At 40.5% G+C, this 22067-nt stretch overlaps 2 protein-coding genes across 3 annotated transcripts in view; one reads left to right on the top strand and one right to left on the bottom strand.

The window, feature by feature from the left end:
• The first annotated feature begins 323 nt into the window (after nt 1-323).
• LOC146253676 (E3 SUMO-protein ligase ZBED1-like) lies at nt 324-2066 on the top strand. The gene is given in 2 exon segments (XM_084678809.1): nt 324-1697; nt 1699-2066. Coding segments are annotated over 2 exon segments (1668 nt in total). The 5' UTR covers nt 324-339; the 3' UTR covers nt 2009-2066.
• Nucleotides 2067-17673: 15607 nt separating this feature from the next.
• septin12 (septin 12) overlaps nt 17674-22067 on the bottom strand; it is a 152837-nt gene continuing 148443 nt past the window's right edge. For both annotated transcript variants that reach the window (XM_084678313.1, XM_084678314.1), the window contains exons 9-10: nt 19204-19255; nt 17674-18093 (exon numbers count right to left, since the gene is read on the bottom strand). In XM_084678313.1, coding sequence (XP_084534439.1) covers nt 17928-18093; nt 19204-19255 — 218 coding nt within the window. In that variant the 3' untranslated portion in view covers nt 17674-17927. The remainder of the gene's footprint in view (nt 18094-19203; nt 19256-22067) is intronic.

The raw sequence follows: 22067 nt of genomic DNA, 5'->3' as shown, positions 1-22067 counted from the left end.
TATCACTAGAATCATTACCGAACTGGCATAAGCACCAGCCCAGAACCAGCACCTTGGAATTTTGGGTTTAAAAGGAGTGTGTGTTCGTTCATGTTGGGCTTGTTGGGATATGTTATGTACTTTATCTAAATATTTATTTCTGCCATTATTTGAAGCACATTTCTTTGTGTGGGGAATGTCATAAATACAATAAATACCGTTTGAGTAATTGTGATCAATAAAATGAAAGGTGTAAGTCAAAGGATCATAGAGAATATTACTGTCTTCATTAATACATGTTAAATAATTAGGATGTATTTGTTTTTCTACTCTCTTTCTTTTAGTAAAAGGCAAAGCCACATGAATGAATTCCTGCAAAAGAAGGATTGCTCACCACAATTTGCAGAAGCTCTTACTGATAGTGTCCTTAACATGATCATCAAAGACATGAGACCCCTGTCAATGGTAGAAGATGAGGGTTTCCGTGCTATGGTTAAAAAATTCCAACCAGGCTACGTTCTCCCTAAGAGAACATGCTTCACCAACATGATGGAGAAGAAATATGAGGACGAATTCCAGAAGGTCAAGCTTGCCCTCTCCTCTTCCGGTTCCATGGTCAGTTTAACTACAGATGCATGGACAAGTGTTGCCACAGAAGCATACTTGGGCATAACCTGCCATTTTATTAACAACGACTGGGAGCTTGTAAGCTATAGTTTGACTACTATGCCACTTGAAGAGAAACACACTGCAATGAATATTGCATCCTGGATTGAAACAGCAATTGAGAAGTTTGGAATTCCTGCAAGTAGAATCAAGGCTGTGGTGCATGACAATGCTGCTAATGTAGTAGCAGCCCTCAAGTTGTTGGAAGAGAGGCATGGGATATCTTCAATCCGCTGTGCTGGCCACACATTACAACTAGTGTTAAATCAAGCACTGAAGAATCCACAAATCAACAAATCAATTGGAGCTGCAAGGTGCTTGGTGGAACATTTTAAAAAGAGTGAAATGGCCAACTCAAAGCTGAAAACAAAACAAAAACAAATGGGCAAACCTGAACACAAACTGATTCAAGATGTTAGTGTGAGATGGAACAGCTCTTACTACATGATCAGCTGCCTGCTAGAGCAGAGGTGGCCTGTTACAGCAACTCTGTCAGACCCAGAAGTAACAAAAAGAGCCAAGCATTTCCTTGACCTCAAAGCTGAACAGTGGAGCCTGTTGGAGGAGCTAGAACAAGCTCTCAAGCCATTTGAGTGTGCTACTGTTTATCTTAGTGGGGAGTCATATGTGACCCTCTCCTCTCTACCTGCACTTACTAAAGGACTGATGAAGTCCACACAAAATGCAGCCTTTGACAACATCCATGTGCAGGGATTTCAGGCTGCTGCAGCAAATGAAATCACAAAAAGGTGGGAGGTTGAGATGGCCTTCAAAGATGCTGCTACAAACACCAGTGTAATTGCAGCTGCCCTGGATCCCAGGTTTCGCAGAATGAAATTCCTGTCCCCAGATGAAAGCCTGAAACTGCAGGGGAAAGTGCAAGCCCTTGCACTAGAAGCAAAGAGGAGAGTGATAGAGAGTCAGCAACAGCAGCATCCCACAGAGTCCCAAACAGGAGCAGGTGTTACAGAGAAGAGGTCTGTGTCGTTGCTGGACACATTGCTTGGGTCGGACTCAGAAGAAACAGCTAGCCAGAATGACAGTGGGGATGAGGCAGATGTCATCAGTGAGAGAAGAGATTCTCAAGTATTTTGGGGAACAGCCTCTGCCTAAAAGTACAGATCCTCTACAGTGGTGGAAAGCAAATGAGGCACGGTTTCCCTCCCTGGCTGTTCTGGCAAAATCTTACTTGTGTGTACCTGCCACATCAACACCTTCCGAGCGTCTCTTCTCCGCAGCTGGAAACATAGTTTCCAAGAAAAGAGCTAGCCTGAGTCCAGAACATGTGGACATGTTGACCTTTTTACAGTACAACACACTAGGGCTGCCACTAACGACTATTTTTCTTTTGATTAATCTGTAGACTATTTTATCGATTATTCGATTAATCTAAACGATTCATTTTCCCAAAAAAAACAAAACAACTTTTTACAATTTTTTATTTTTAACAAAACTGTAGGTTTAAACTATCAACTCCAACGTTAATTAAAATATTTACACCGAGCGCCTTGCTAATGCATGCAAATTCTGTCTGATGTGATGCTAGTTAGGGACTTCCATGGTTAATGCGAGCGAAGCGGTTTTTGGAGCTTGAAACAAACAGCCGTTTGTCCAATTGGTAAAACGTTGTGTTGTGAAGGTAATTACGTTTACGTTTCTTAGCCTGGTTTTCCATCTTTATTGTCTCAAATTAGCTCTTCTGTCAGTGTCACTGTTGTGTGTAAGCGGCACTAAGGGCTGCATACGTTCATTTGGAATTTTCCACCGGAACTTTAGCTAGCTGGCTAACGTTGCGTTCTCTTCTGCTGTGTTCAATGACTCAATTCATCAAGCTGTAGCTAACGTTAGGTAAGTCTATGTCAACAGAGCTCCTGAATAACTAAACTTAAATATACCAGAAAATATAAAAATTATTGAAAACATCATTCACCAAATTCAGTCAAGTAAATCGCCGAGGCCAGGAGTGCTTTCAGCCTCTGATGGTGGTCTGCACTGGTGATGCAAGGACCTTCGCGTTAATATTACCATGCACTCGCGCTGCCTTCTGACATATGCACCTGTTCTCATTTCACTGAATATGAATACCAACCCCCCCCCCACAACAATTTCTCATCAAATCTACATGATTCACGTAGGTCACCCATTTTGGTTTCAAAACGGCGATTTTCGCCGAAAGGTGAGGGATTTTCATGTCTGATTAATCGAAACGGCCTTTGTGGGTAGAGATCTGATGTTTAGGAGCCCAACATTCCAGTATGGGTTTTTGGCAGCTTTAGACGTAGATACTTCTTCTGAAAAGGTGGCACTGTTGTCAGAAAACTTGGTAGGAAGAGCAATGGGTGAGCAAGGCTGAATACATTAAATTGGTATAATTCCTAATAATTGAGAGCCGGAACTTGGAAAAAGTGAGGGAGACTGACACCATCTCAATGGGAAAAACGAGATCAGCAATCACACTGGCTACACTACAAGCTGAGCTATCGGGCCCCCAACAGTTCACAACATGCCTATCAACATACCTATCCGACTCTCTAAGAGACTGTGGCCCGGCTTGTTCTAGTGAGTGTCAGGCCTGCTTTAAAATTGCTTCAATAATCCTAGACAAAAGAAAAGCACCTCTCCAGCTAGGATGGAGCCCGTCACTTTTCAACAAGCCAGGTTTGGCCCAGAAACGAGACCAAGATCTACAAATCCTAAACCTGATTCTGAGCATAAGCAAGCCAAACAGCGGTTGAGAGAGACAAGCCTGCTGTAGATCTCGTCAGTCCCCCTAACAGGTAGTGGGCCAGAGACCATTACTCAATGCCGACTCATCTTTTGAGCAAGGTCACATGCCCGAGCTATATTAACCTTCGTGACCTCTGACTGCCTCAGCCTAACATCATAGGTATTCTCATACCTATCATGAGTGCGTGTGCCATGTGCCTTAGCTGGGGACTTTGCCTTAGCCCTTGTGCTAGCCAGCACCCTAAGATTACCTTCTATGTCGGTAGCTCTGACCCCTGGTACACAGTAAACTGTCACTGGTTGGTCTAATCTAATGTTACAAGTGATGGAGTCACTGATCACTAACGTCTGAGGAGTCCCACTCCCACCATGCTGCAAAGGTGAAACCGGTGGGGATAAACTTGAGTCCTCCCTCACGCTAGGACTCCCTGTCTGTGACGTTGCGCCAGTCGCATCTAAAGTTACTAGCAAACGTTCTTCCTCAAGCGTCTGGACGCGACTCTCTAACATAGTCAACTTTTCAAACAAAATGGCACATGTAGGACAAAGTGGGTGGTCGTGAGACATTATAGCTTATTTACGTTAATAGTTTATGCCAGCCAAGATAATCCGTCAAGAGCGTTGAGTTGGCTAGTTCAACAGGAACAGTAGCGTCGAGCTCCAAGGAAGAAAGCCGCGCTGAGTAAACCTATAAATAAGACAGTAGATGTATAGATTAAATCGGTAAGGGCAAAATAAATGAAGTAAAATATAATATATAGCAATTAACAAGAAAAAAGTTTGGGAAAAGTTTGGAGCAGTTCAGGTGCAGCGCGATATGTCGTGAAATGTATGTCAGCAAGAGGAGAGCCAGGTTTGGTGGGGTTAAACGTGTACCTGGTACACGTTTGCTATTCTGCCAAGCTGGCAGAAAATAGCATACACTGTAAATGCATAAGCTACATGACTTATTGAAGATGTGACCATAATTACCCTTGTTCATTTCACAACATTAAACTTATGTTGGTGTATTATTTTAGTTGCAATCCTGCAGTGGCAAACGATCGTGGGAGCAAATACAAAATAAATATAAAACCATAATTCAAAACGGTAAGTAGCAGTAGGCAATACTCAAGTGTTTCCCCTAGGATTTTTTTTAGCAGTGGGGGCAGGTCTGTCCGACCCCCCCCCCCCACTTAGTCGGTGCTCTTTATCACCTGATTATACAGACACCCCTGCAGCCAATAAAAATCGAGTATTCACCATGACCATTGTATATATTGAGGTATTACAAGCAATCCGGTCACTTGGCTTTCGAGCTACGCTACCTGCATTGCAAACCTTGACAAAATCAAACGGCTTGTCATTTGAGATTTCCCCAACCCTTTGATCTTCACGTTCCAGATCTTCAGTGCTACTGATATTTTGCCAACTATTTGCTTTTCAATTGTCACTCACAGAGGTAAGACATAAATAAATAAACATATATATATATATTCTAGCGTCAAAAGATCTGAGGAAAATGTAACTGGGTACAGTAATGCTAACTAGCATTGTTGCTTCTGATATAGTGACATATTTTGCCTTTCAATCGTCAGTGCTCAGTCACAGAGGTTAGACATTAAAATATATATGTATTGTAGTGTCAACAAATCTGACAGGAAAATTTAGCTGGGTAGTGCTAGCTAGCATTGTGATCGGTAACAGTGCAAACCGAATGAAACCAGACCAGAGGCAGAGCAGTTTTTCTAGTTAGAGCGAGCTAGCTCTAGCTAAATAATTTGCCACAGTTTGCATTGTTCGCTTATATTTGGAGCTTGCAGTAGCTAAACCTCAGGCTAGTTGGGCTTTTTAAATATTTAGGTAGTAAAGGAACAGTTAAAATGCAAGAACAATAGCTACATTTATAGTTTGCCGTTAAAAAATTGTTATCACCAGAACGGACGTTTTGAAATGTGCCATAAACTGCTAGCTGACTTTTCTATTAAGTGTATTTTTAATGAAATAGTGTATATAAATGACATTAAAGGGAAATCAAATATCACAGAGACCTATTTCGGCCATACATTCTAATATTGATTGCACAGAATTTATATTGTAAATATTTCGAGTGGTAGTCAAAGAAACGATTTGCGGTCTTGGTGCTTCTGCACTGCAAAAAATGCCCCTCTAGAAATAAGCCTAATATTCCAAAATCTAGTCAAATTATCTTGTATTGAGCAAAAAAATCTGCCAATGGGGTAAGAAAAATTTGCTAGGTTAGAATTCTTAAAACTAGCAAAAAAAAGTCTAGCCACTGAAAAATCTGAATGTGCCTTAAAACTAGACAAAAAGGCTAGAATTCAAGCAAACTGATCTTAATTATGCTAGCTATGAAATCATATTTATTTGAGACAGAGTAACTTAAAATAAGCATGTTATTCTCTTAATTGAGCTCACAATTAGAATTTATATCTTGAAATAAGATTAATAACTAGCATAACTAATCTTAAAATAAGCATTTTATTCTCTTAATTCAGCTGACTAAGAATTTATACCTTGAATTAAGGTTAATAACTAGCCAAAAAAGTTTAAAACATGACACAATGTCTTAAAACAGCACAATAAAAACAAGTTAATTAATCTCAAATTAAGGCACCAGAAGCATCTTGTCTTTAGCATTTATTTATTTATTAAGAGATGTTTTAATCAACACTTCAACACAATTTGAAAGGTTTTTCTTTCTTAACATGCACTGCATCCATTAATCCACTCCTTGAGTCAATGAGTACAGGACCAAGATTTTCATAGTCACATAGACCAAATAAATGAAAAATATGCAGGTATTCAAGCAGCAGAACAGTTAAAATAATTTCTTCTTAAAACCAAAAAACACTTCCATTCCAGCTGCTAGTTAGAATATTTGAAATTACAGCATTAACACTTACCTTTCTCAAAAAAAGAAAAAAACAAAACATTTTCTCAGTGACGCACTTACCCAATGACATCAACAGACACGTGGCTAATGGGTCTGCCTCTCAAACGTAATTTTTTTTTCTCAGAGATATCAATTACTCAAGGAAGGACCTTCACTCGGCAATGGCTTTTTTGTAGGAAGCAGTTGAATCTTGTTCATGCAGGGAGTCCTGGAGAACCTCAGTTTGCAATACTGAGAGCCGGATCCAGGGGGGGTCTGGGGTGGGCTGCGCCCCCCAGATTTCTGCTGCGCCCCCTCAGATTTCTGCCCCCCCCCCCCCCCCCCCCCCACCCCCACCCCTCCAAGCTCTTTCTGACTTCAGCCAATATGGTTACATGTTGAAGTTATGAAAAAGTATGTTACTGCTTTCAGTAATATGCTTCTTCTTTTTTTTTTCCAATCTTTTAAAAAGATTCCCCAATGATTGTCTGGTTGATGGCAACGTAGGTTAGAGCTCCGCATCCACGTTTACCGATAAATGTGAAATCAACCTCGAATCTCTTGCCACTCACTTGTTCTCGAAGTTATCGTATATCGGCCTTTTGTGGAGGATTTGACGAATAGTAAAGTTTAGCATTGGTGTTTAATGTTAAACCCTGGAATTTCATACTTCTGTTTCAGTTTTATTCTTTATTTGTTTTCGTAGAAGATACACTGGTTAAAGACGTTTACAGTAGGCTAGTCTTTTAGCTCCGTTAGCCATCGATTGTTCTTTGCGTGCGTGTTTGTACCTACAGAGAAAAACCTTTTATCATGCATCGATTTCGGATCCCCAAACCATCTACTACTGCCCCTGCGACAAGGGATATTAAACTCATAGCCTACTCCAGAGCAGGCTGAGCGTGCTGGTCCTAGTGGAAGCACTTCCCTGTCTCTCGGTACCAACGTTACCCCTGCTGTGGTTGAAGGCGAGCATGGTTTGAATGACGGCAATCCAATGCAGCCTGTTCTGCAAACGTGCACATGTTAGCCAAGGTAGGCATCGCACTCATACTTGGTTAGAGTACTCAGCCAAGCTACATGCATGTTTCTGCTTCCCCTGTCGATAATTTTGAGCCAGAAATTATAAAGACATCACCTTGATAGACAAGGGTTTTACCAAAGGAAACGGCGGCGGTTTAATTTACATAGAGCTCAATAAACTATTTTGCACTCAAATGAATGCCCAAAAATTTTGCTTGCGCGCTGTGCGCGCTCGTACTGTGGACGATCCTATATCCAGCATGGCAGCATCACACCAAACCCAGGATATGTCATGGGTTTGGGTTAAGCCCCGAATGTTTATCACGTATGGCTCCGTGCCTGATTAACACTCGGATCGTGAAGCAGACTCAAAAATGCTAACATAATGGTTATATAAAAAATTAAACGACCCCCTTCCGTTATCGTGATGCCCCCCTAGAAATGTTCACTGCCCCCCCAGTCAAAGCAGGCTGCATCCGGGCCTGCATGTAATGAGTTCTGTCATGAACTAAATGTTTAGATGTTTGTGCTGGTAAGACAATTGAACAAAGAACCAATATATCATGTCACCAATATCATCATGGGCACTGTGCCATATCTATAATTACAGGAATCTCTATGCGTGTTCCACAAATTTTATCATGGGCATCTACAGTTCAAGGAATCTGTGTTTGTATGTTTCACTGACATCTTAATCACTGCATCACGGGCACTGTGCACTAGTGTAAATATATTTTGATTCATTTGCTAAAGTGCTTGCAGTATTTGAGTGAAGATCACATGAATGTTATACCCATGTCTTTGTTACATTGTCAAATAAGGTACCATTGTGAAATAAGGTATTTGACAATGGTGATTTTCTTTAAATATCCTGTAAAGTGGAATTGAAAATGAGTTTTGAGTTCATCACACCACAGAAGAATGTGTTGTTAACTACCCATCCAAATCCCCCAAAATACAAAAAAAACAAACTGAAAAGTATGTTAATTAAGCTTTGAAATTGTGAGAAAATAAGCAGTCTTCTCTGCTTGACACTGGGGGGGCATGCCGCCTGAAGGAGCTGAAGCTCTGCCCCCTCGAATCTAGCAACAACAGCAACACTAGTTAAATCAATTGAAGATATCAGAACAGACCTACCTGCAGTCTTTTGAGTGTTTTATGTATTAATTGCTTTTGGCTTTGCATTGTACCAGCTGGGTTGCATTGGTCGGGTTTTGGCCCAGCCTATACAAAACCTGAGCTGAAAACTGAAGAGAAACTGTTCACATTTCAGTGAAACAAAGTTTTTGTGCTATGCACATGCTTTCAGGGACTCATTTTACATGTATATAATGTACTGAGAAGCAAATCGTGGAATTTGCTTTACAGGATCTTTGATAAATAACCTAATGAATCAAACTTAAGACTTGCTATCATTTGTACGTCTAAGTTAATTTGGATGCAGAATGAATCATTTCACCTCTGAGAAGATCAGGAGACACTGTATGCCTTTTAGTTGGACTTAAAAAGGTGGTTACTAAGATGGTAATGTAATTTTCTTGCTGGGAGACCATCTATGTAGTACAAGCAATATGATCCTCCAAAAAGACCATAACATTACCAATTTAGTTATCAACTTGACCAGCACATACCCAAGCTAGTCTCCCAGCAAGACCATCACATTACCAGTTTAGTGACCAGCACAAACCAGCATAGACCAGCTTCTAATTTTAAGATGGTTTATGCTATATTTTTTCAACAGGTCCTTAATTTATGTTTGCAACATTCACATTGCTTATGTTACACACACCATGGATGTGCACAGAACCGATGAAATGCTTTTTGTACTGAAATAGAGATACATTATTGATTTGGCCTTCTTTACTGCCTACAAATAGAAATCCAACAATGAGTATAATATTGTTCCTACAATTAACTTTATTCACCTGTGACCATGCACCCACCTGTAACTGGTGTTCCAGCAAATCAATATCAAGATCAGCCTTCCTAATCTTCTGCCCGAAGTACACAATCTCTTGGTCAGCATGAGATGCTGTTTGTACAACTCCTTTACTGGTAACTGGAGTCAGATGGCTGAGCGGTGAGGGAGGTGGGCTAGTAATCAGAAGGTTGCTGGATCAATTTCCCACCGTGCCAATTGACGTTGTGTCCTTGGGCAAGGCACTTCACCCTACTTGGCTTGTGTGCAAAATAGATATGAAACACTCTCCTCCTCTTTGTTCAATCCGGTTGTGGATGAAATGTTATGTCAGTTCCTAGTTGGGGGAGTCAGGTGGCTGAGCGGTGGGGAATCGGACTAGTAATCTGAAGGTCGCCAGTTCGATTCCCGGCTGAGCCAAAATGACGCTGTGTCCTTGGGCACCTTACTTGCCTCGGGGCAATGTCCCTGTACTTACTGTAAGTCTCTCTGGATAAGAGTGTTTGCTAAATGACTAAATGTCATGTAATACACTAAATATCATCAGCTAGACAGCTGCTTTGCGGGGGAGGAGAATTTTCACCAATGTTGTATAAATAATCATGCATGAAGACTAGATTTTAGAGCACTCTATCGCCATAGACTTGTCTCCTTGCTGCAAGAATAAACCGTTGATCTACTTTGACTCCAGCGACCAGCATTTCTTGTGGAATTATTCTAACACATCATCATCATCATTCTGTGATGAAAAGCATTCTGTACGGGGTTACTGCTACTACAACACTAACTGAAATGTACTTTGTATCATGTCAAATATAATTAAAACCAAGTTTACATAGGCTACAATCTCAATCTTATAGGCCTTAGCAAAAAATAAATAAAAATAAGCTGCTGCCAAGTGCGCTTTGCGTCTGTGGGATGCACCAACATGCTATTTTATTTTATTACATCCCACTACTTTTTCACCTGTAATATTAACGGACAGTGTGGTTAAATACTCAATGTACAGTCGTAGCTAAGAGTATTGGCAGTGACACATTTTGAGTTTTGCGTTTGCTGGTTCAGTGTTTGTGGATGATTTTTTTTACATTGTGACGCCACGAGAGGCTACACAGCCCTCAGCGGGACAGCTCAAAGTAGTGCGAGGACACCGGGGTCGAACAAAACAAGGAGTTTATTAAGGATCTTCCGAATTAACAACAAAAAATTGTGATATCGAGATATGTCAGAAGATACCTGTCTGAGCACTCCACCCAGCTGCTAGTCCAAGCACTTGTCCTCTCCAAGGTGGACTACTGCAACTCGCTGCTCGCTGGTCCCACAGCATGCTCTACCCGCCCTCTTCAGAGGATTCAGAACGCAGCGGCCAACCTGGTCTACAATCTACCCAGACCCTATCATGTTACCCCGCTCCTCATCTCTCTCCACTGGCTACCCATCATGGCCCGTATCAGATTCAAGACCCTGGTACTAACCTTCCGAGCAGTGAACGGGACTGCACCCAACTACATCAAGTCTCTCCTGCAGCCTTACACAGCCTTTTTACTGTTGCTTGCTTTTCTACAGGCACACTTGCACTTATAGCGATTCATGTTGTTTAATTGTATCTTGCTTAACTACTTAAGTAACTTATGGTTCTTCCCTTTGGCACTTATTTTGGTTGTTTACAATATGTGCTTCATGTTTTGGCTACCCGCAATGTTTTGGGGCTATCTTGTTGTTATTATCAGTGACCTATGCACTTTGTAAAGCTCTCTCTTGGAAGTCGCTTTTTAGCGTCTGCTAAATAAATAAATGTAAATGTAAGATGTTAGCAGTTATTTAATGCCAGGGCCCAAAAACAGTGAAATGTGAGTTTTTGTGATCAATTTAAATGTTGGATGGCAAATAAAGCTTTCATTTAAAATCCATCTGATCACACTAGTCGCTTTGTATAAAAGCGTCTGCTAAATGAATAAATGTAAATCACTCAGCACAATAATTGAGTCACAATGTGAATCAACACCACAACGACTGAAGCAGCGAACTTTGAAAACATAAAATGTATGTCACTGCCAATACTTTAGGCTGCGACTGTATGGACTGGCTACTGCATTCAAATGTATGCATTGACTCAGTCAGCAAGGAGGATGTTTGTCACCGGGTGTCACGGAGTTCCATTGATGTTGGCTTTTTATAGTCTTCATGCCCACGCTTAACTCAGAGTGGATATATTCCAAGTTGATTTAACTAATTCAAATAAGCTCTTCTGGAACCGAAGAGTTCGGGGTTAGGCTTACAGTTTGTTAAAACTGAAAGACCCCTACAATGTATGTATTTATTTATGTACAAAAGCTTTGGTCAAGCTTTGGTATAAATTCATTGATTCGATGTTAATCAACAGCAAATGAACTGTGAACAAACTGAGAACACAGAGATTTGAGGGTGTAACTTTAATTGTAATTTTTATTGATTATCTACTCTAAACAAAAAACGGTGCTGCTCACTTAGTGGTAAGGATGGAATTCAAAGACATGTTGGATTCATACTCTGACCCTCACATTCAAGTTGGAATGTTATTAATTTTGAATGTTGTTTGGGTACACTGTTAGCCTTTTATTTCAAATGTGGGTCAAAAATTTATTTTCTATTGACTTCTTCCAAAGATGTTGCATCATCAGGAAATTAAAAATAATACCAAATAAAATAAAAATAGCATGTTTGAACATGCCAATGAAATGTACAACATCAATTTGTAAGAAATGGCAGGAATAGTAGTCTATACAGAATGAAAATCTCAATGGGAAACTGAGATAAAATTAATCACAAATCTGAATTATATTGAAAGTTTCTTTCTTACTTACGTACTTTGGACATAAGACCCTATGTGTGTGACATACATTTGTAAGCCTTCAGTAGGGTGTCTGACATTTGTGTATATATGTGAATGTGAATATGTAACGCTATGTTTTAAGAAATGTCTTATCTGTTGTGCCTGTGCTTTTTATGTTTCACTGTGGGAGAGTGGGAATTAAACGTCATATCGATTCCTTTTTATGTCTTGACGTGAAGAAATTGACAATAAAGCTACTTGAAACTTTTACTGTGCTTCAGACTCTCTGCATGGTTTTTCGCGTCAGGTAGGCTACATTTTTATACAGGATAGGCGATGCAGAAAACATCGGCAAAGCCGCAGCATGCGTTGCTGTAAGAAAAGTGTACTTGGCGCATAACCAGCTGATGAATCAATTAATCATATTCCCTGGCATGTCATGTCCCAGTCAATGAAATCAAAGACGGATTTACACATAGGCCTACATGCAGATACATATTTATAGGGTGATATCAGGTCAAATGGGCCATCAGGTAAAATGGGCAATTTAAGGTTTGGGGGTCCCAGCCCTGACAAGTAACAGGGGATTTGATTGCTTTATGGTTGCAATGGTGGGCGGGCTAATAATTCAAACAAGACTGCACCAGAAAGCTGCATGGTAAGTAGCCTGGCATACCAAATCTAACTAAACTATTCTAAGGATGATAAATCTTTTTTTTTTTTTTACATGCGCATAAAAAAACTATGCATAATATCTGTCTTGATGGCATCAATCAGAAATAATGTTGTTAGTTTGGTATATGAACACATTTTTTGAAAAAGTGATGTTTTTCTTGGTGGCCCAATTTACCTTAACCCACTGAGGTAAAATGGGCAACATGGTTTCAGCTAAAATGGGACATCATCTGTGTCCCTCACAAACACACATACATATGTGTTGGAGTGTGTGTGTGAGTCACACCATGACCCCCCCCAACAGTAATAATGGTAGTAGATATTTTATGTACAGTGAGTATGGCGGGAGAAGGAAAAAGAGAGAAAAGAGAGGAGGAGCAAGGACCAGAGAGGAAAGGATACAAAGATAAAACAGGGATGGAAAGGAAGGCCAAACAAATACAATCTGTGGAAAGAGGAGAGGATGAAGGGGGCCTTAGATTAATACATGGAGGGAGAGAAGAAAGGAATTACAGTGAGTGTGCACCTCTTATCAAGAGCATGGGGTGTGCCGCGATCCACACTGCAAAGACGCATCAGTGGAAAGGTGACTGGCAGTGAACATGTGTCAGGGCGGAAGCCCTACCTTCCACAGGAGGCGGAAAGGGAGCTTGCTGCCACCCTCAACACATTGGTGCAGAAGGGGTTTCCCTTCACAAAACGTGATATCCAGCAAGTGGCCTTTGATTTTGCAGGCAGGAACAACATATCTGGTTTCTCCAAGACAGCAGGGAGGGCCGGATATGACTGGTTTAAGAACTTTCTAAAGTGCAACCCAGAGCTTGGGATGTGCAAGCCAGAGGTCCTGTCTGCAGCACGGGCTGCTGGACTCAACACAGAGGTGGTTAGCCAGTGGTTTAACCAGTATGAGAGCCTTTTGGTCGAGCTGTGTATTGAGGGCACACTGTCACATATATATGGAACTGTGACGAGTCTGGGCTTCAGGATATTTTTTTTTATCATGGCACATATGAATGTTTGTTTAATGCAGTTTAAATGTTATGTGGCTGTATGAGCAACTGTGTTTTAAAATTTAAATTTATGGTAAATTACTATTTCCCTTTGCAGTTTCACTGGCCCATTTTACCTGAACAGCTGGTCCATTTTACCTGACACTAAATAATTGTATTACATCATTTCAACAAAAGATTATTAGTCCATTAGTAATCATAAAAACACATGGAAAATGCATGGTATTGTAGCCTATTATTGTCCCAAACGATGTAAGTGGCCCATTTTACCTGATATCACCCTAGTACATGCGCTTTCAGTAGGCCTATATATATCCTCATAAGTGTCTATGAATTTGTCTCAATTAGATACTCTTTGGCCTTTTATACTTATTCTGAAAGAGTTGATAACATTATGTTCGCTACCAAGATCTCATTCGATGATTAATTTCCATTAAGCCTACTGCCAGCAGGGACATTTAAAGAAATGTGATCTGATTGATCGGGGTAATAAGGCACTAAAGATGAGCATATACATTTTACCAAAATACCATTTAGTTTATCGGCAATTTTTTTACCAAGCTGCCTGTCTTGCTCTGGCAGCGGTGGCGGTGTTTGATTTAGCCATAATATGCTTATTGTCTTCATAGACTCATTATAATAGTTTGCTCAGATGGCGAGAATATCACCACTCTCTCTTTCGTCTTTTCCGCCATCATACCGTTACAAAATCACGGTTTGTGATCGACCTTTCCTGCCTTTTGAAGAAGGACGTGCTCGTGCACTTGCCCTGATAAGTTTAGCCTGATTGAAATTAACCACATGATTTGGATGCGGATCAGCCGTCGACGAACCGATATTTGTGGTTCTCAGTTAGCTCGCTAATGTTAACGGGCTAAAGGGACAATTGATTAACTTAGCTTCAACCTTTACGACGAACGGGCCCCAGGGGTCTCATAAACATGGCGTAGGCCTACGCACAAAACAGGGCTGAAAATGTGCGTAGCCTACACCACTTCCCATGCAAAGGTTGTGAATTATAAAAAAACAAACTTGACGGGAGAATGTGCGGCCCTCCACACAAAATCTGACCTCTGACCACATTTTGGAAACGGTGGGAATTGGCGACACAGATGACCGTACTGTAGTCAGACTGCAGAAAGTAAACGTGGGAAGAACGATTACTCATAATATTTATATATTTTGTTTTCCCCCACACACGTTTTTTTCACTCCATATCATCATTGTCATGAAGATTAAATCCAGCAGTGCTATTTGCGCTTGTACTGAGTGATAATTGTTCCATAAACACCTTAAAATCCAACTCAAATCTTAAATCAAAATTCAGTGCTGTCTCAACATCACATTGTCCACTATGGGTGCAGGAGATACCCCGACAGCATGGAATACGGGATAACATAATATATCCAACATTTAGATAACTGCAGAACAGTGTATAACAAAATATAACTTAATATATTTACATCATCGTATGTCTCGTTATCAGTCCAAACTTTAATACCGTTCATAACAAAACGCTTTTGTTTTCAAATTGTGTCTCGACTCGGGGTATCACTGGCACAGTTGATGGCAGCAGCAATATGCTGCAACTCGCACAGCTTTATTTTTTATTGGTGATTGTTACGGTCGTCGTTGTCTAGGGGGTAAGTTGGTCGACTAAACCTGATGCTAAAGCTAACCTCGGCAGGCCCAGACAGGTGAAGAGTGAAAGGACACACGGGAACACTCACTCCAGCCAGGTAGACTCCCACCCCGGTCTCCAGGACAGCCCAAGCCGCCGTTCGGTTTGGCGGACAGCTCGCTCGCGGTTGGTAATATTCAGATTACATTACATACTCGGTACCTTAAGCACGCGGAGCTACTCGGTACCTTAAGCACGGCGTTGGAAAAAAGGAAAAGAAAGGATCGGCAACAGAAACCCAGGGGGACAACCGGTCAGTATCCAGGGTGACGTCCACTCAAACAACTCTGAGGTTCCCCCCATTCTTTCCGCCATCCGGGAGTTCAAAAATAATTAACTCCTCCCCTTAATTACCTGGGCCCCAATCAGGACACCGTTCCACTCCCCTTTCCAATCACCACCATGTGCAAGGCCACCGCGCCACTAAAGTGTTATATTCGTTACTTTCGGGAAAGGACAATAAACCTCCCTCTCACCCTGCCACTAGGCGTGCGCTTACAAGTAACAGTGTCTGAGAAGATATTCGTGCGCACCAGAAAGTTTATTGTGTGCAGCAGAAAGGGGGCTCCGTACAGTTCAGTGCAGTGTAGCTAGGTGCTATCGACTTCATGCAGCGCCTGCGTCGCCTGCAGCCCGGCTGACTTGAAGCAGCCAGTGGCATTCTCAGCTTCAAGTTTGAATTTGAAATTTGTTTTTCAAATTTGTTCATTTTACTGAACAAAATAAAAAAGAACTGAGTCATTAGGTGCGTTCAACATGGACTGACTTCATGCAGCGCTGCAGCCGGCTGACTTGAAACAGTGAATTCTGGTTAGATTTTTTGTCCGACTTGAGACGGCGCCAAGGCTAGGCCACTGTGACGTAGCCATCAAAGTACCGTGAGATCGATTCGATGAACTGCCGGCTGTGTAGCCGAGCGCATTTTCTCAAGAGCAACTGCACAGGTTCTAATGAAGACACAGCTATTTCATGATTGGCCAGACTCACACACGACAACTTTGACGCGTGTTTTCTAATTATTCTGACACTTTCAATTTTGCCAACGCTCAAATCCGGACCAAACTGTTTAATTGAATTCAAAATGTGTTAAAGAAAGGGTTTTAGTCCGCCTCTTCACTAACGAAAAGACGTTAGACGTTAATAAAGTTTTATTATAAATAAAGTAAAGTGAGCAAACAGCCAATCCATGTCGAACGCACCTATGAAAATGATCCGAACTTCCCCAACACTAAGATATGACACGGTCCAGTCAAAAAAGGGGACGTTGTCTGTATCCCGTATTGTCCGTTACAGTTTTAATTTTCGTGAATATTACAAAAGTTAAAGTGTTGAAGAAGCCACTCAATATATTAAACAACATGTTTGGGATCACTAAATACTCATAACTTGTTCTTATTTACCTAAGCTTCCAGTTGAGTTGTGGACACATCATGCGTGATGTGATTTGATTTGCATCAGAATACAGACGGTTTTTCCCTGGGCAACTTAGCTAACACGGTGATACTAGTTGTAATGTTTTGTATGTAGGCTATGTTTGCAGGGCTGTCAACTTTTTCAAAAACCTTGGCGTGAGATTTGGTGCGAGGGCCGAGCTTTCGCGAGCTAATCAAGTAGTGAGTGGCAGATTTGGTCTGAAGTCAAGATCAAATTCTTAAATATAATGTTTCACAAGTAGTTGTGTCAACTTTCAAGCATGCCTTCTGCGTGTTTGCCATACATTTTTATCATACTTTCATTTTAGCCTACATCCACGGACTAAATATAATTAATTGGCTATTTTCAGGCATTGTATTGTACACTAGATTATTATTTTTTTTTTACCTGGTAAGCCGTGAATAGGCTACATCTTTCAGGCTGTTTTCAGAAGATGCAATTTGCACCAACAACTTAACACATAACTTGAACCATAATCAGGCCAGGTACAGTGCAATGTAGTCAGAAAAAAATACACATATCTAGGATCGAGTGCGAATATTGTTTTTTTTCCGTCACTGCGGCCGGTGCTCGATGCTTCTAATGATTAACACAAAACGACCACACCTCTCTGAAGGCATGAAAAGGTCAAAAATCTTTTAAACCGATTATCTGGGCTAGAGCTTTCCAGGTTAAACAATATTCAGATACGCGTATGTCCTTCAACTATTCGATTTCAATGCATGAAACATAATAGTTTGAAATCTTACAATCTGCTCTTTCACAATTTGTAAAAAACGGATAAATGACCTCACCGACAACATCCCCTTTTGACTGGACTGTGTAATATAAATGGCCTACTTATTCTACAGAAAACGCAATTCACACAATGTCTTTAGTAAAACCTTTAACTAAGATTTTTTGCAAACGCAGGTCAAAAACAAAAACACAAAACAAACATCTTTCCTTATTTGGGGTAAAAAAAATATTCCTTACTCACTCATAAATTCTTTATTATTTTGATAAGGGGTCAGAGTGGAGAGAAATATAGATTTTTTCCATTGGTAGTTACAGTGAAATGCAGTGTTAAAAAAAAGCTGTGAGCAGGAAGGTGCACACACAACAAGCATTCCTGTCCTCCCATCCTCTCAGAGGTGGCTCTCCGTGTCGCTCTTGTCTGAAGTTCCGTTCTTGAGCGGGAAGGAGGAAAATCCCAGTGCACTGACGTTCATGTTGCTCTCGTTCAGCCTCCGCACCCTGTATGTCTCGTAATGGATGTAATGGGTGACGCCCTTCAGGTCTTGCAGGTGAGATCTTGGGGGAAAGAACATAACCAAAACCTTTTCAAAACCCACCAGATCAGACATAATTGTCTATATATATGTTAATCTATATGTGTTAGGCCAGGGGTGGGGCAGTCTGGCCCGCGGGCCGCATATCATTTGGTCCGGCCCGCCATGGCACTGCAGGAACCATATTATTAGGTGCATTATTCGTTGGCAGCAGCATTATTTTAATATGTGGAAGAGGACCGTACCAATGTTCAAAAAAATGTTGCTCGCATTAAGTGAGGAATTCCTTTCTAGCAAATCAAACAGAATTAGAATACGTTATTGGTTTGGCTCAAGCCCCGAATGTTTACGTGTGGCTTCGCGCCTGATTAACACTCGGATCGATAAGCAGTCTCAAAAATAGTAGCAATATCAAAAATTATACAATCCCTTTCCATAATCATGATACCCCCCCAGAAATGTTTACTGCAACCCTACTCAAAGCAGACTGCATCCGTGCCGGCTAACATCACAAACCTCACAAAGAGAAGCAGTTCCAGCCATCAAATTAGGGGTGAGTTAATTAAATGTTTGACCAAATATAGCAGGCACATTTTTAAGTTGATAATGGTTAGTCTGTACGGCCCCAGAATGATTTTATAAATATCCAAATGGCCCTTTGCAAAAAAAAAAGTTTCCCACCCCTGTGTTAGGCTAACAAGCATAGGAACTGAAACAAAATAACACATTAATTTTACATGACTCCATATTTAATGTTCCTTAATCAGAGCCAAGGCTTTCTGTGATTTCTCAGTGCTGTTCTTTCATTCAGTTGTCAGCAAAGAAGCCTTTTCTTTTTTTTAATCATATCTATAGGCTGGACCTGTTGCCTTTAACCAGAGGTCAAACCAGACTTGACCAAAGTTTAGAAGGGCATGTGACTCATGTGACAAGAGAAAGTTCCTCTACCCTCACACAAGAAATGCATTGCATGTGAGGGTCTCTCTTTCTTTTTGTGGGGGATTGCTTCATGTTCAGGTGCTCATTACCAAGAGAAGCCAGTTACCCAAAATCTATCTTAAACTATTTAATGGGATTTTATTAATAAACATCAGTATGTTGACCTACTCCAACACATGCAAACAGAACTCACCTGATTAGCAGGTTGCGCAAGTTGGAAAACTCGCAATGTGCCACATTTTCCACTGCAAAGAAATACAAAATGACAGAATAGTTTTAGTATCTAGTTCAACAAAAAGTTCACAAACATTTTGGAATGTTCACAGACATGTTTTTAGTCAGTATGGTCAGTGGCAGCAACCTGCTGTTCATTCAAACCACTAGGTGGCAATGCAGGTTAATCTGATAGCATTTAGGTGCTTAAGCACATGATGTGTACAAACTTGAGCGTTAAAACTAATTGAATCAAGCTAATTTGCAAGTTAGAAACTATAAAGTTCACCTTGACCATGACAAGTCATATTGCCTTTGTTAGATAATGGTACTCTACAAGGGCTCCCTTTTCTTGTGCCCCTTTGCTTTTCTTCATGTCTACCTTAAATGTAAACATTACCATGATCTTGATCTTATTGTCAGACACTATCGTCCACTGACTGTCAATTCATTCAGGATCATCATGACAGAAATCATCAATCATCATCATAATTATGACCAGTGTTGGGGTAGTTACTCAAAAAAAGTAATTGATTACACATTACTAGTTACTTTAAAAAAAATTAATGCTTTACTTTACTAGATTACTCACTGCTGAAAGTAACTAGTTACACTACTAGTTACATTACTTTTGGATTACTCCATAATATCACCTGAGATGCAGTTGCCAAATAACGATATATGTAATATATATATATATATGTCCAAATATACTCAAAGTCTTAGAGACACAGTATTCTTAGAGAGACAAGAGACAGATCTCCTCTTACATGCTTTTTAATACCACAAAGCTGGCCACAAAGTTGTGAACATCAACCTAAAAGTTGTCAAGCATAAAAGGCTACAGTACTGGCAGTAAGCAAAATGTCTCAAAATAAAATAATGTTTAACCCTTTACTGCCTAAGCCAAAATTCTGAACATTCCATATGCTGTTGAAATATGATATTCATATGCATATTTTATGCATTTTCATATTAAATCATACACCTAACTGTTTATACCATATTGAAGAGGAGAACTAGGGGATTTTTATGATGTGAATAAATATACGATTACTTAAGCAAATCATATTTTATCAAGGTGATTTCAGGCAGCCATTTTTTTACAAAAACTTCTCCATCCACCATACCTCATCAGACAACTTAATCTTTTACCACTTTAATTACAAGATGGAGAAATACTTTGAATAGGTGGAATATCGACAAATCTGTGGGCAATGTAGAACAGAAGACAGATTAAAAATATCATATTTTGATTCAAAGTTATGACCATTCTAGTGACTGGAGTGGAGACGTGGGAAACCGGAATTCTTCTCCCCCAAAAGTAGCTAGTGGTATGGCTGGAGTTTCTCCCACAATCGACTGAATTGGCCAAACAAGGCATGTACATTTAGCTTGCAGTGTACATCATCTAGCTAGTTAATGTTATTTTTCCAAGTTTTTTAGAAATCTGCTCAAATCGAGGCTAAACAGTGCTACTACCGTCATAGCCAGGGCTGGCCCAAGCCTTTTGGGGGCCTTAGGCAGAATAGATTTTTTCGTAATTACCGTATTTATTCAATTAAACTTCGATTTATTACACATTGTTCATTTTTGGTGCGCCGTTTATGCGAGGGCGGCATTTATTTGAGGGCGACGTTTAATCTAAGAAATATGGTCTGCTGCTACAAGGTATTTCAGGACATGCTGCTCCTACTGTATTTCTGGGGCGGCGTTTATTACACAATGTTCATTTTTGATGCGGCGTTTAATCGAGGGCAGCGTTTAATCGAAGAAACACGGTACATTAAGGGTCACATGATATGCCGTTTTTGGATGCTTTTTATTTACTGTATCTGAAGTATCTTTCCCGAAATTTAGCCTTGGTGCATAATTACAGCCACTATGAGCAGTCCCTTAATGAGCTTTCCTCAAAATGCGCTGTGTCTGTAGCTTTAAATGCAAATGAGGAGGAGAGGGGCGGCAACATGCGCTAATGTTTTCAACGGATGTTTCGCAATGGCTCGTAGCCCCCGTTGCTGTAAGATACCTCGAATTTAGCCATTCTCATCTGATCACCCTGGTTTGCAGAGGTGCACACTAATTTCAATGAGGAGAAAGGCGGATATCGCAAGCCATAACACCAACAGCAGAACGGTTATCCAAATAACAAAGAAGTGTACTATACTCGCGTTACAGCATTTGTATTCACACACACACTTGATGCCATCTACCTTCACATTAGCGACAGTAACTCAGCTGGCTCGTAGCCCCGTTGCTGTAAGATGCTTCAAATTTGCCCATTCTCATCTGATCACCCTGGTTTGCAGAGGTTCCCCACAAATTTCAACACGGGGAAAGGCGGATATATATGTATAACTAGCGACTACTAGCGAGATATTAAAAAGAAATATGCCAATTAACATGTAGACACTTACACCTTAATGCTATCCAATGTTGCAATAAACATTGACAAAAGTTTATGAAAATACTGTTTATAGTTTTTGTTGCTTTGGCTACCTTGCATAAAAGGTTGACACCACCGGGAGACATATCTCAAACGAAAGAGTAGGTTGTTTCTTCAAAATAAGGTATATTTAGTCAATTTTAAAACATATGCATTTTTTGAAAAATCTAGTTGAAGACATGTTGATGGAAATGCATTGAAATCTGAACATTCTATTGAGAAAAAGGTTGTTTAAAAGGTATGTCGGCACCACCCTGACACTTCCTGAAAAGCAACGTTACGTAAAAAAACGTCATCAGTCAAAAAAATAAAAAATCGAAAGACATACATTTTGTTTTTTGGCTCTGTCAGGCCAAATAGTGTCCTAGGGCCAAATAGGCGCCGTCCACACTAGCCCG

The sequence above is a fragment of the Hypomesus nipponensis genome, chromosome 17, assembly GCF_054491055.1.
Source record: "Hypomesus nipponensis isolate SF chromosome 17, ASM5449105v1, whole genome shotgun sequence".
NCBI classification, from domain to species: Eukaryota; Metazoa; Chordata; class Actinopteri; order Osmeriformes; family Osmeridae; genus Hypomesus; species Hypomesus nipponensis.
Note: the sequence above shows the minus strand (reverse complement) of the source record. Positions and strands in the feature narration are given on the sequence as shown.